This window comes from Pelophylax lessonae (assembly GCF_965119305.1).
Source record: "Pelophylax lessonae genome assembly, chromosome: 11".
In the NCBI taxonomy this organism is placed as follows: domain Eukaryota; kingdom Metazoa; phylum Chordata; class Amphibia; order Anura; family Ranidae; genus Pelophylax; species Pelophylax lessonae.
The window spans coordinates 142,560,278-142,573,828 of record NC_138778.1 but is presented as its reverse complement, the minus strand read 5'-3'; the positions used below and the strand labels follow the sequence as shown (position 1 = coordinate 142,573,828).

The 13,551-nt window shown below is 42.0% G+C and overlaps 1 protein-coding gene across 4 annotated transcripts in view; it reads left to right on the top strand.

Moving 5' to 3' along the window:
• Positions 1 to 13,551, top strand: part of TMEM94 (transmembrane protein 94) — a 168,538-nt gene that overhangs the window by 99,805 nt on the left and 55,182 nt on the right. The window contains exons 13-19 of one of the 4 annotated variants that reach the window (XM_082271725.1): positions 252 to 416; positions 498 to 647; positions 1,861 to 2,155; positions 2,249 to 2,422; positions 6,165 to 6,267; positions 6,439 to 6,656; positions 9,656 to 9,831. In XM_082271725.1, the coding sequence (XP_082127851.1) occupies positions 252 to 416; positions 498 to 647; positions 1,861 to 2,155; positions 2,249 to 2,422; positions 6,165 to 6,267; positions 6,439 to 6,656; positions 9,656 to 9,831 (1,281 nt within the window). Of the gene's footprint in view, positions 1 to 251; positions 678 to 1,860; positions 2,156 to 2,248; positions 2,423 to 6,164; positions 6,268 to 6,438; positions 6,657 to 9,655; positions 9,832 to 13,551 lie in introns of all 4 variants that reach the window. The other 3 variants (XM_082271724.1, XM_082271723.1, XM_082271722.1) reach the window with 3 other exon arrangements.

The following is a 13,551-nucleotide window of genomic DNA, read 5'->3' as shown; positions in this document are numbered from 1 at the left end:
GCGTTTTGACGGTCGACAAAAAATATATAGCCTGCACACCAGGATTTTTTCGGCCGAAAAGTCGGAGTCGGTTGTCGGAAGCACCATACTAACAAGCCGAAAATCGGCAGATCGGTCGTCGGACAAAATTTCCCGGCCGAATTTCCACTCGTGTGTACGGGGCTTTATATTTCCAAGCTCTTTGAATTTCTGAAGCATCAATCTACTAGTAGATGTTGTCCTGTATAGGTAATAGTTGTCTTGTCTTGCAGGTCATCTGTTGTGTGGATAAACAAGGTGTTCTGTCCTGGCCCAATCCCAGCCCAGAGACCGTCCTCTTTTTTAGTGGTAGAATGGATCAGACCACTGAAAGACACGAGGATGTCACTGACCAGCTATCTTTACATACCTACTGTCAGACAGATATGGAAGACGAGGTGCTGAAAACATCTCTTTACCCTGCTAATGTTATTCCTTTAGTTGCTCTAAGCCCTGTCTCACCTTTCTTGTCTCTCCAGCCTCAGGAAATGGTAGCTTTGCTGGCAGACACTGATGTTCTACAAATGGTGAATGAACAGGAAAGCGCTGAACGTTCAAATGATCCCTCCAGACCAACCGATACACAGAAAAAGCCTCAGAGCCGAAACAAACATGCTTCAGGTTCTAATGTAAGCTTTAGCCAAGATACTGCAGGGCAGGTAATTTGGTATTTAGTGTTCCTTCAACCATCTTCACCAGGCAGTAATAAAGTGTATCTAAAATATTGATCGACCAATATCTTTTTTTTACCGCCGATACCGATATTTTGGACAACGGATATCGGTATCGGCCGATATTTTCAGATATTAAAAATAAAATTATTTTATTTTTTTTAATGTCTACAGGTACTGTGGTGGAGGGATCTGGGGGTCTAAAAGACCCCAAGCTCCTCCTTTGCACTTAAAAGCATTCAAAACGCCGAGTTTGGCTGTTTTGAATGCTGTACGTTTTTTGAATTAGGCGCCGCCAGTTCCCGGAAGTGATGCCATGTCATGACACCACTTCCGGGTACTCGGCAGCGCCGATTTCAAAGAAATGTAGACCCAGTAAGACAGCGGTGATGAAGGTAGGATGCCCGGGTCTCCCGGTGGGACAGGAGACCGGGCGAGCCGCGGAAGGCGGCGGGAGGGGGGGATGTCCCCTCCTGCTCCTTGGAATGACAGCCAAGCGGCTTCACAGCCGCATCGGTTGTCATTACAAGACAGCCAACCGTCAGCTATGGACACCGGTACCGGGGTGATGCCTCTAGCTGCAGGCATCACTCCGGTACAGCACTTTCCTGAAATATCGGTAAATCAAAAGGCCGATTCCAATATATCGGGGAAAGTGCACATCGGCCCCCGATATATCGGTGTTGCCAATAATCGGTTGATCACTAATCTAAAGCCAACATTTTTTTGATTTTGAATGGAATGGTTGGGGGTTTCAACGTTTGCCAGGTTTTTATTGCTGGGGACATTCATGCTTTCCATTTGCCTGGTGGCTATTGTCGATAAGATTTAAAGTCAGGGAAAATCAAAAATTATGAGTTGTCACCAAAACAAGAATAGAGGGGAAATCTTCCAATAAGGACACTTGTTACGGTGACGACTAAGAAAAGTTTTTTTTATTTTTTTACTTTAGAGGGAGTTCATTTCACTTCATGTGGTCTCTAAGACAAGAAGTTAAGAAAATGTAAAGTTTTACCTTCTACTTACCTTCTACTCTATCTAAATCAGCTGTCTTGGATTTAGAAATGATTTAAAGTGGTACTCTGCCAACACATTCTACATCAGTTCTTTTTTATGTTCGTATGTATATGTTCTGTCTGTATTTTTTATGCATTTTACTTTTCACTTGTAGATAAGCAGCGAGGTGGATGATTATGTTTGTGACTGCCATCTAGAGATGCTTCGGTTGTCACAGGACCAGCAGAACCCTCAAAGCATCCAGTTTGATGAGGCTAACTGGCAACTTCACCTGAGCTCTTTGAAACCTCTGGGCCTTAACGTGCTGCTCAACCTCTGTAACCCGGATGTGACCACCACCCTTTGCCGCTTCTCTGACCATTTAAGGCACATTGCCCTTCAAGAAACCCATTGCTCTCTTCTTCCAGGGCATATCCCATGGGGACTCTGTGACTTTTCTAGGCTCATCGGTATGGTTGATTTTATATCTCACCTCCTGTATACTTTTTGTATTAATTTTTTTTTTTCTCACCTTGTTTATTAACCTTGTGATTTGTATCTAGGTTTCACGCCTGGAGCAAAGGACCTGTTTAAACTGCAAAATCATCTTGCTCTTTATCACTTTCCAAGTGATGAAACTGTAAAGGACTCCCTTCTCTGCAAGCTTCCAGCGGTTGCAAAGCGACGACCTCCCCTCAGCCACATGGTCAGCCTTTTTGTCAAGGATGTCACATCCAGTAAGTTGTTTTATGGCCACCTTTACACCACATGCTTTTTCCTTAGTATATAATGTTCATTTTAAGCTACACTCACTGGCCACTTTATTAAGTACACCTTGCTAGTACTGGGTTAGACCCCCTTTTGATTTCAGAACTGCCTTAATTCTTTGTGGCATAGATTCAACAAGGTGTTGGAAACATTCCTCAGAGATTTTGGTCCATATTGACATGATAGCATCACACAGTTACTGCACATGTGTTTGGCTGCACATCGATGATGAGAATCTCCTGTTCCGCCACATAACAAAGGTGCTCTATTGGATGAGATCTGATGACTGTGGAGGCCATTGGAGTACAGTGACCTCATTGTCATGTTCAAGAAACCAGTTTGTGATGATTTGAGCTTTGTGACATGATGCATTATCCTGCTGGTATAAATATAGAAATACAGTGCCAACCCTCTAGTGCTAAGTGTGTAGTAATTTCGCCATCAATTTAAGTGTATGCTTAAATGTAGTGTGGTATATGTTGTTGGGCTATTACTAAATAGTGTATGATTATATTATGAAATTATGCAATATATGCAAATTATATGGTGTTGAGGCGGTGCTAAAAATTACAAATAAACTGTGCCTTCAGCGTGCAAATAAATATGTTCAAATTGCAATAAATCCAAAGTGCATATACGTGCAAATCATGCTATTCAAGTATCAAAATTAACATTAAATTATACAGCACTTTGCAATAATTAGTGCAATGTGCAATACATTCCAAAGTGCCTGAGGTTAATATGTAAACAGACGGGGCGAGGAGAGGCTGATGGTTTTCCACACAGGACCGGAATCTTTTCTTCTTCATGCTCTCTAGGCATTCGCTTGAAAGTGAAGGGAGCCGTGGACAACCCGACCCCTCTGTAATAAGTAGATGATTCCTATGACCAAGTTTTGGGATCATCAGTCATCTATTTTGGGGCTCAATAAAAGACATATTGGTGGAGCCATACAAGACACGTGTGCATTTAAACTGGACACCTTACTCTGACTGATGGGGTAATTTAAATTGATCGTTTTTGAGACAACTCTTTAGAAATCGTCTGAGGAAGCGACTAAGCGAAACGCGTCGCAATTCCATATCTACCACGAGTGAACCCTACATTTTACAATTATAATAATTTATCATGATTCATCATGACTCACTATGTATTTATATAAATCGCCTTGGTTTCAGAGGCATTGGGGTTCCAGTGGTGTAGGAGTTTGTCCTACGATTTATATGCATGTATTGATTATGTTTTACTGAACACATGTCTATTGTTGTATCTTTGTATGTCTGTGTTAATTAAAATGATATATTTTTTATCAAATGATTGTTACATTTCTTCTCACTGATATCAGCAAGTGCTAGTCGCCTATAAAGTCCCAAAATATTTGAGGGGGTGAGAGACCCCACTCATTTGTGTGGTTTTCTGTCTCTCTCCCCCCCCCCCCTTTTTCGTGCATAATAGGGATGTGGCAATAGCATGTTATAGAGAGTGTGTGTCTCACTCATTTTTCAGCTTAACATGTAAACTTATTGGATAAATAAAAAATGCCAAGTTAATTTTCCCTTAAACAAAATTGATGATGGGTGATGGTCTCCTTATTCCCCCACAAAGTGATCTGTGCTTCCAAAAAAAAACAGTGCTGGTCTGTGGGCAAGTGGTGCTCCTCCACCTCGGTAGGTAATGGCCACTTACCAGATTTATTCAGGCCACCAGGACCTACAAAACTGAATTAGTGCCTCCAAGGCTATCGGGTATGGAGTGTGGATCCGCTGGGTTAAATGAGCCCCGTCATGTAAGATTCACCCCGTTAAGATGCAATGCTCAGGGAATTAAGCACATAGATACATCTTGGAGGCACTAATTCAGTTTTGTAGGTCCTGGTTGCCTGAATAAATCTGGTATGTGGCCATTACTTACCGAGGTGGAGGAGCACCACTTGCCCACAGATCAGCACTGTATTTTTGGAAGCACGGATCACTTTATGGGGGAATAAGGAGACAATCACCCATCATCAGTTTTGATTAAGGGAAAATTAACTTGGCACTTTTTATTTATCCAATAAGTTTACATATTAACCTCAGGCACTTTGGAATGTATTGCACATTCCACTAATTATTGCACAGTGTTGTATAATTTAATGTTAATTTTGATACTTGAATAGCACGATTTGCGCGTATATGCACTTCGGATTTATTGAACATATTTACTTCCATGCTGAAGGCACAGTTTATTTGTCATTTTTAGCACCGCCTCAACACCATATCATTTGCATATATTGCATCATTTCATAATGTAATCATACACTATTTAGTAATAGGGCCTCAACATATACCACACATTATTCTGCTGGAAGGAGCCATCAGAAGATGGGGACACTGTAGTCATAAAGGGATGGACATGTCAGCAACAATACTCGGGTAGGCCGTGGCATTTTAACAATGCTCAGATGGTACCAAGGGGCCCAAAGTGTGCCAAGAAAATATCCCCCACACCATTACACCACCACCAGTCTGAATTGTTGCTACAAGGCAGGATGGATCCAGGCTTTCATTATATTTACACAAATTCTGACCCTACCATCTGAATGTCCCAGCTGAAATCGAGACTTATCAGACCAGGCAACGTTTTTCCAATCTTCTATTCTCCAATTTTGGTGAGCCTGTGCGAATTGTAATCTCAATTTCCTGTTCTAATGCCTCGTACACACGTACCGATCGTCGGCCGACCGATCGGCCGTCTTTTGTCCAGGGCTGTCCTGTCCGCTCAAAAGTGCAAAAGACTGCACAAGAATTTTGTCCGCCGACTGCAGAAGTGATGTCATGTTCTGGTTTACTTTCCCTGTGTTTTTTCTTTTCTGAGCATGCCCAGTCTTGCAAATCTGCTGATTGTCAGCCGAATTCTGTACTGACTGGCGAACAATCAGCCGTTTTGGTGTTGGCCAACAAAAATTTTAATGCCTACATGACTGATTCTTTTCGGCCGAAAGTGCGCTGTCGGAAGCATCATACTAACAAGCCTACAATCGGTCGTCGGCTGAATATTTACGGCCGACAATCGGTGCGTGTGTACGGGGCTTTAGCTGACAGAAGTGGAACCTGGTTTGGTCTTCTGCTGCTGTAGTCCATCTTCTTCATCTTGCGATGTTTTGTGCGTTCAGAGATGGTATTCTGTATACCTTGGTTGTAACGAGTGGTTATTTTAGTTACTGTTACCTTTCTATCACCTCAAACCAGTCTGCCTATTCTAATCTGACCTTTGATTATTTCGTCCACACAACTGCCGCTCATTGGATATTTTCTCTTTTTCCGACCATTCTCTGTAAATCCTAGAGATGGTTGTGTGTGAAAATCCCAGATCAGCAGTTTTTGAAATACTCAGACCAGCCCATCTGACACCAACAACCATGGCACATTCAAAGTCACTTAAATCCCCTTTCTTCCCCATTCTGATGCTTGGTTTGAATTAGAGCAATTCGTCTTCACCACGTCTAGATGCCTAAATGCATTGAGTTGCTGCCATGTTATTGGCTGATTAGCTATTTGTGTTACCAAGCAATTAAACAGGTGTACCTAATAAAGTAGCTGGTGAGTGTATATTCTGTGCCTTTCTAATCCTCTGCTAGCAATATTTCTTGTCCTGTCTGTCAAAATGTTTTTTTTTTAATCTATATATTCTGAAATTTGTATCTCTTTCATTTGTTGTTTCTGTAACTCTCAGACACAGAGCAGATGCTGTCCCATGGAACAGCTGATATTATCCTTGAAGCCTGTACTGATTTCTGGGACGGAGCTGATATTTACCCCCTCTCTGGGTCTGACAGGTACGCTTATTTCCTATAATATATTTTAAAATTCACCAAAAGCTTGTCTTCTTTTCTCCATTCACCCTTATTAACTTTTCTCTGCAGTTCACAGTTTATATTTACTAATTTCTTTATGCATGTTTGTGTCCTGCCTATATTGTACTCATCATTATTTATCATGTATCTCAGGAAAAAGGTGCTTGATTTCTATCAGCGAGCCTGTTTGTCTGGATACTGCTCTGCTTTTTCCTACAAGCCCATGCACTATTCACTGTCCCCTCAACTACATGGAAAGTGCATAGAGATGCACCATGTTCCTGGTCACAACACCGTTCCAGCATCATTTGATCTAGGTGGAACTGTGCCATTGAAACCGTCTGGCCGTCACGACAGCTGGAGTTCTGATGGTGAGCAAGCAACTAGCATTGAACATACTATACCATGTTATCTTTTTCTCCTTTTTAATCACTTCAGTCCTGGGCACTTTCTCCCCCTTCCTACCCAGGCCAATTTTCAGATTTCAGCACTCTCACACTTTGAATTACAGGTCATGCAACACTGTACCCATAATAAAAATGCTCAAATAGAGCTTTCGTTTGGTGGTATTTATTCACCACTGGGTTTTTTATTTTTTTGCTAAATAAGCAAAAAACGACTGAAAATTTTGGGGGGAAAAAAATGCGTTTTTCTTCGATTTTTAATGTAAAATTTTGCAAATAAATCTTTATAAATGTAGGTCAAAATGTATTCTGATGCATTTTGTTGGTGAAAATAACCCAAAAAGTGTTTATTATTTAGTCTGTAGGAAAGTTATAAATTCCACACACTATGGTATATACTGTATATCTGAAAATTAATCAGCCCTGATGTACTGGGCTGGCAGCCTGTTTCATTTCTTGAGGCTCGAAAATGCTAGGGAAGTACAAATATCTCCCAAATTACCCCTTTTTGGAAAGTAGACAGTACCAGGTATTTAGTGAGAGGCATGGCAAGTTTTTTGATGTTTGGAAAATTAAGAAATAAAAAAAAAAAAAAAATATATATATATATATATATTTTTTTTTTCTCACCTTTTTTTTTTTTTTTTTACACACGCCACCAGTGCAGCACAGCTTCATCATATAACTTGTGTGGCAGTGATATATATATATATATATATATATATATATATATATATATATATATATATTTGTGTTTATGTATATGCGGGCATTTATTTTATTTTACGTTTTTTATTACATTTTTTCTTTTTTTTATGATTTTTTTTTTCTAACACACTGTGACCAGAGTAACACAGTGTTACCATAGTAAGTAGGGACGTGATGAGGATTTTTATTTATTTTTTTAATACATGATGATTGCTTATACCAGTGAATTTCATTGAAATAAGCAACCATTTTTACTGAATGAAACTTGTTCATTCAGTGTCTTTGGTTGTGATTGGCCAAAGCTAATCACATGGTACAGACAGGCAGTGATTGGCCCTGTCTGTACCATGTGGTCTCTGTGACCAAACATCTAGCAATACAATTTATAGCATGAAAGGTAGCCATCTATTATTTACAATTGTCACGTGATCTGCTGTGATTAGTCACAGCGATCACATAGCACTGGCAGCAGACCGGTATAGTGATCAGTCATCGGCTGTGCCTGGTGGACACAGATCACACCGCTGCGCGGCAGCACGAGAAGCGCATTGACATCTTCCTAGAACAACAATGCTCCCGTTTGCCCACCATTGTACTATGAGCCGGGCAGCAGGAAGGGTGTTAACCACTTGCCGACCGCCGCAAGTACATATACTGCGGCAGTCAGCCCCGGCCAGGCAAAGTGACGTACCGGTACGTCACTAGCCTGTCACTGGCTTGTGAGCCAATAGCGGGCGAGCGTGCACCCGCCGAGGCGCGCGCCCGCCCCGGCTCGATCCCTAACAAGTCAGTGCGTGTGACCGGCGGACCCGATGTCCGCCGGTCACTCGCGATCGTTCGCCGGGAAGGGAGAAAGGCAGGCGGCTGATGTAAACAAGCCGCCTGTCATTCTCCCCTGTGTCGGAATGGAGATCAGACGGTTCTACTATGTAGGACCGTTGATCTCTGTTTTTACAGTAGTAGCCATGTCCATTCACAGTTAGAATCACGCCCCTAGGATACACTTAACCCCTCCCTCTCCAATACAGTTAACCCCTTCTTTGCCAGTGTCATTTTTGCAGTAACAGTGCATATGTATAGCACTGATTACTGCAGTAATGTCACTGGTAACCCCAAAAGTGTCAAAAATGTCAGTCAAGGGTCTGATCTGTCCGCTGCAATGTCGCAGTCCCGCAAAAAAAAACGCAGATCGCCGCCATTACTCGTTAAAAAAAGAAAAACACCAAAAATGACAAAATCTTTTCCTTTGTTAGTAAACGCGATAACTTTTGCGCAAACCAATCAAAATGCGCTTTTTGCGATTTTTTTTTTTACCAAACATATGTAGCATAAAACAAAATGGCCGAAAATGTTAAAAAATTTTGATTTTTAAATTTTTTTTGGGGGGAATTTCATATAAAAAAATGTGAAAAATATTGTTATTTTGCAAAATTTACGCTCTTTTTTTGTTTATAGCGCATGATCAAAAAATCGCACAGGTGATCAAATACCATCAAAAGAAAGCTCTGTTTGTGGGAAACAAAGAACGTCAAATTCGTTTAGCTACAGCGTCGCACGACTGCACAATTGTCCGTTAAAGTCACGCAGTAAAAAATCGCAAAAAACCCCCTGGTCAGGAAGGGGGTAAAATCTTCCGGGGCTTAAGTGGTTAAAGGAAACCTTTCCAGAGAGAAACATTATAGCTACTATTGGTAACGTCTCATTCTGCAAGTGCTACTTGACTGGCTGCCATGCTGATTCACTTCCGTACTTTCACTGACTATCCTACTTCAAGTATGGAGCGAAGAACTTTCTTTAGACGTTCTCGATGTCCATACTGGTTCTGTTTTAGTGATTTTAAAAGGCATTGAAGCTAGTGGTTCAGCATTCTAGCCAGGTGGCTTATATGTTCTGAATGAAATAGAACAATGGCAGCCTCCATATTACTAGAAAAGAAAATGTGTACTCAAAGATATGATTTATTTATTTCATATTACCTGCAGTAAACTATAGCAGCAAAATCAGAATCCCCACTGTGCTGATAGACCAGTTGAGATCCGTTTGACCAGTATAACATAGATTGATTGAAAGGGGGGTAATGCATTAGGATTAGCATTTGCTAGTAAGATTATTGAATGTAGAGCCATTGGAATTTTCGTTTCTGGACTTTTTACACAGTTGCATCTTGGCATTTCCTCAATATGTTGTCCTTGATTTTTTCATTTTTACCTTGTCTTCTTTGTGTCTTCCTGTCTTATTTTCGGTCTGCTTCAACACAGAAGGCATTGGAGAGTTCACAGAGGATTTCACCCAGGCACTCAGTGGACAAATCTTCATGGGGATGGTCTCCTCCCAGTACCAGGCTCGTCTGGATATTGTGCGTCTTATAGATGGTTTAGTGAATGCCTGTATCCGATTTGTGTATTTTTCCATGGAAGATGAGCTTAGAAGTAAGGTAAGAAAGGAAGTCTTTTATATTTTTTTTCTTTTTAATGTTACATAAGGGTTTTACAAAATCCCCAAGAAAGTTAAATTTTTCTGTGCTACGAGGAATGCCAAAAAAAAAAAAAAAAACAATCTTTTATCACCATTTCGATCTATATTTTAATTAAAAGGGTTGCCCTCTAGTAAGTGAAATATAAGTGGAAAAAAAAGCCATTAATTACATATTGACACCTTCAAAAGATAATCAGCTGTAGCAAGCAATCCCAAACATTCAGAATAGGTAATCCTAGTAAGCAGTGGTTAAAACAGTTATTTTTCTTTTTAATACTCTTAATTTGTATATGTGGACCTAGTGATTCTTTTAGATCAAAGGGATGAACTTCAGTCTGTAAATGAGGTCAGTTTAACCACCTAAAGACAGCCTTTTTTCTGACACTTGTTGCTTACAAGTTAAAATCCGTATTTCTCTGATGTTCATTGACGGACACCGTTCCCGATCTTCTTAACCATTGGGTTATACTGCCCCCTATAGGTGTAGGACACTAGGCAGAAAAAAAGTCTGGCTACACCTGTTAGCAATCCCAGGGGGTATACTCCCTCTCTCTTCTATAGGTACTCAGTTTTTTTCTGCCTAGTCAGGAGTAAGGACTTAGTTCCTTGCTGGGATCTCTGGTCCTGGCAAATTTTTTCTTTCTAGATAGATTTTTTTCTCCTGTTTTTTTTTCCCGTGAGATCTACAATCAACTGCCGGACTGGGCAACGGGCTGGACAATCTAGATCCAGTGGTCACCCCAGACTGGCCAGCAAGCGCGTGCAGACCTCAAGTTTTTTTCTGCCTAGTCAGGGGTAAGGACCGAGTTACCCACAGGGATCTCTGGTCCTGGCAATTTTTTCTTTTTTAGACAGGTTTTTATTCTGTTTTCTTCCTGTGGGATCTACAATCAACTACTGGACTGGGCGACAGGCTGGAAAATCCAGATCCAGTGGTCACCCCAGTCTGTCCTGCGAGCACGTGCAGACCCCGGCTCCGCGCTAGGTCGGCCGCGACATAGCCCCACCGGACGGGGGCTGGCCTGCTTGTTAAACGCCTCGGGAGGTTGCAAACAACTGGATCTTGGCCCGGGTCGCAGCGTTCCTCCTGGCGACAGCCCCCCCCCATTTCGATGGTGAGGGATTCTGTCCGGAGCAGTGCCCCCCTGGTTCCTAGTATGCTGAGTAGCTGTCCCTCTTCTCCCCCTGGAGGGTTTTGGGGTGGACGTGGGCCCCTCCTTGGGACAGTCAGACACCCGGGTTCCCCTCATTCCTATCAGGCAACCCCCTTCATCTGTCCCCTCATCCTATCCACCCCCCTTACTTTGTGTTTCACAGAGTTAAGGTAGTTCTTCGCCTGTGCTGGTCGTTCCTTCCTCAAGTTGTCTCTGATTTTCATTTGAATGAAGACGTTGTGTTGCCTTCCCTGTGTCCCAGGCCAAAACATCCGAAAGGAAATTGCTTTGCATGCCTTGGATGTGGTCCAGGCAATTAGGGTGTTCACCAATTGTGCTCACAGATGGTCCTCGGAAAGGGTTGTCTGCTTTCTCTGTGACCATTTCCAGGTGGATCAGACAGATGGTGGTTCAGGTCTATTTCATCCATTCCCTGTCAAGGCGCATTCTACTCGGGCACCCAGTGCCTCCTGGGCCTTCCGTCATCAGGCGTCAGTGACAAGGTTTGCAAGGTGGCCTCCTGGTCATTGGTGCACACGTTTACAAAGTTCTATAAAGTGGATGTGTTGCTGTCTGCGGATGCTTCCTTTGGCCGCAAGGTTTTTGCAGGCTGCCGTTTAGAGGACCTGGTCCTCTTTGCGGGTGTATTGTTGTTTTTTTCAGGTGGGCTCCAGTTGTTTTTGTTGAGCTCCTGTTCACCTGGTTGGCTATAGTTAACCTTGGGAGTTTCTTTTTTGCTGTTTCCACCCCTCATGTTTAACACTGCTTTTGGAACGTCCCAATGGTTAAGAAGATCAGGAGCTGTGTCCATCAATGAACAAAAGAGAAATTGACTTACCGTGACGGACACAGCACCCACCCCTCTGTGGAGTTGTAATTCTTGTGACACTGCTTGTAACAGAGTGGCTATAGCAGAGAGAGGGAGTACACCCCCTAAATCTGGCCATAGGCGTAGTCAAGTTAGTTTTCTGCCTAGTGTCCTACTCCTGTAGGGGGACAGTATAACCCAATGGTTAAGAAGATCAGGAGCTGTGTCCGTCAATGAAGATCAGAGAAATGGATTTTGCAGTAAGTCAAAAATCCCATATTTTTTTTGCTAGAAAATTACTTAGAACCCCCAAGCATTCACATATATATATATATATATATATATATATATATATAATTTTTTTTTTTTTCAGCAGAGACCCTAGGGGAAAAAATGGCGGTCAATGCAATATTTTATGTCACACTGCATTTGTGCATAAGTCTTTCAAACGCAATTTTTGGGGAAAAAATACACTTTAGGCTACATTCACACCTGAGCGTAGCGTTTTTGCGTGGTTTTTACCGCGATTTTTTAACCGCAATTTTTACCGCGATTTACAGGCGTTTTTACAGGCCTTTTTTGTGCAGGCGTTTTTAGATTGAATATAGACCAATGGAAAACGCCTGTAATCTGCCCAAAAAGAAGCTCATGTACTTTTTTGAGCGTTGGGCGTTTTGCTCACAGCGTCAAAACGCTCAGATGTGAACAGGGGCCATTGAAATGAATAGGATTTGTCTTGTTGGTTGGGCGTTTTGAGAGCTGATCCTAGAGCAGAAAAACTCCCCAAAAACGCCCCAAAACGCCTACATGTGAACGGAGCCTAAATTAATAAAAAAAATAAACAGTAAAGTTAGCCCAACTTTTGTGTAATGTGAAAGATGATGTTGTGCTGAGAATTGTGAGAAAATCATGATGTTTAAACTAAGCAAAAAAATATTGCGATTCTCCTTTTATACATAATCATACAGCTCTAGCTAAAACTATGAATTTGTAAAATATATAATAGAGCAGAGACGGTATAAGACAAACTGCCCTTTGAAATTAGCCCATTGAAAAGCTGTAAAAATCAGTTGTGGATATTAGAGAGGGAATAATTTTTCAGCTCATGCAACTCTTGGATTAAAAGCAGAAGACATGCTATTAAAAATAAACTGACTGTGCAAGACAAATATAAAAACAGAAGATGTGGCTTAGTTATATACAAAGAAAGCATGTTAAGATGCTTTTTGGTAACATCTAGAGCAGGGGTCGGCAAGCCATTGAGGGCGATTTACCCGCCGATTATGGACAGCGGATGGGTAGATCGCAAATGCGGCCCTGCTTCCCCCCAGCCTTCGCTGCTCTCATCTTCATAGCAGAGTGGAAAGCGGGAGGCAACACAGTACTGGATGGAAGTTGAGAGTGGAAGCTGCCTCAACATTAACCTTTTGAGTTAACCAGCAGGTGATTGGTTGCTAAGATTGAGGTCCCAGCAACCAATAACCAGCTTGTTAATATGAAGATTTAACTCCGGCAGCTCCCACCCTCCATCCAGTACTGTACTGCCTCCTGCTTTCCGCTCTGCTGAACATGCACAGTAAGGTAGGAGAGTGCTACCTACACAATGAAGGGGGCAGAGGACACTAATGTGGGGGGCTGAGGAAACTGCTATGGGGGGCAGAGGACACTACTGTATGGGGGGGGGGGGCATAGGTTTCCACTGTGGGGTGGCAAAGGA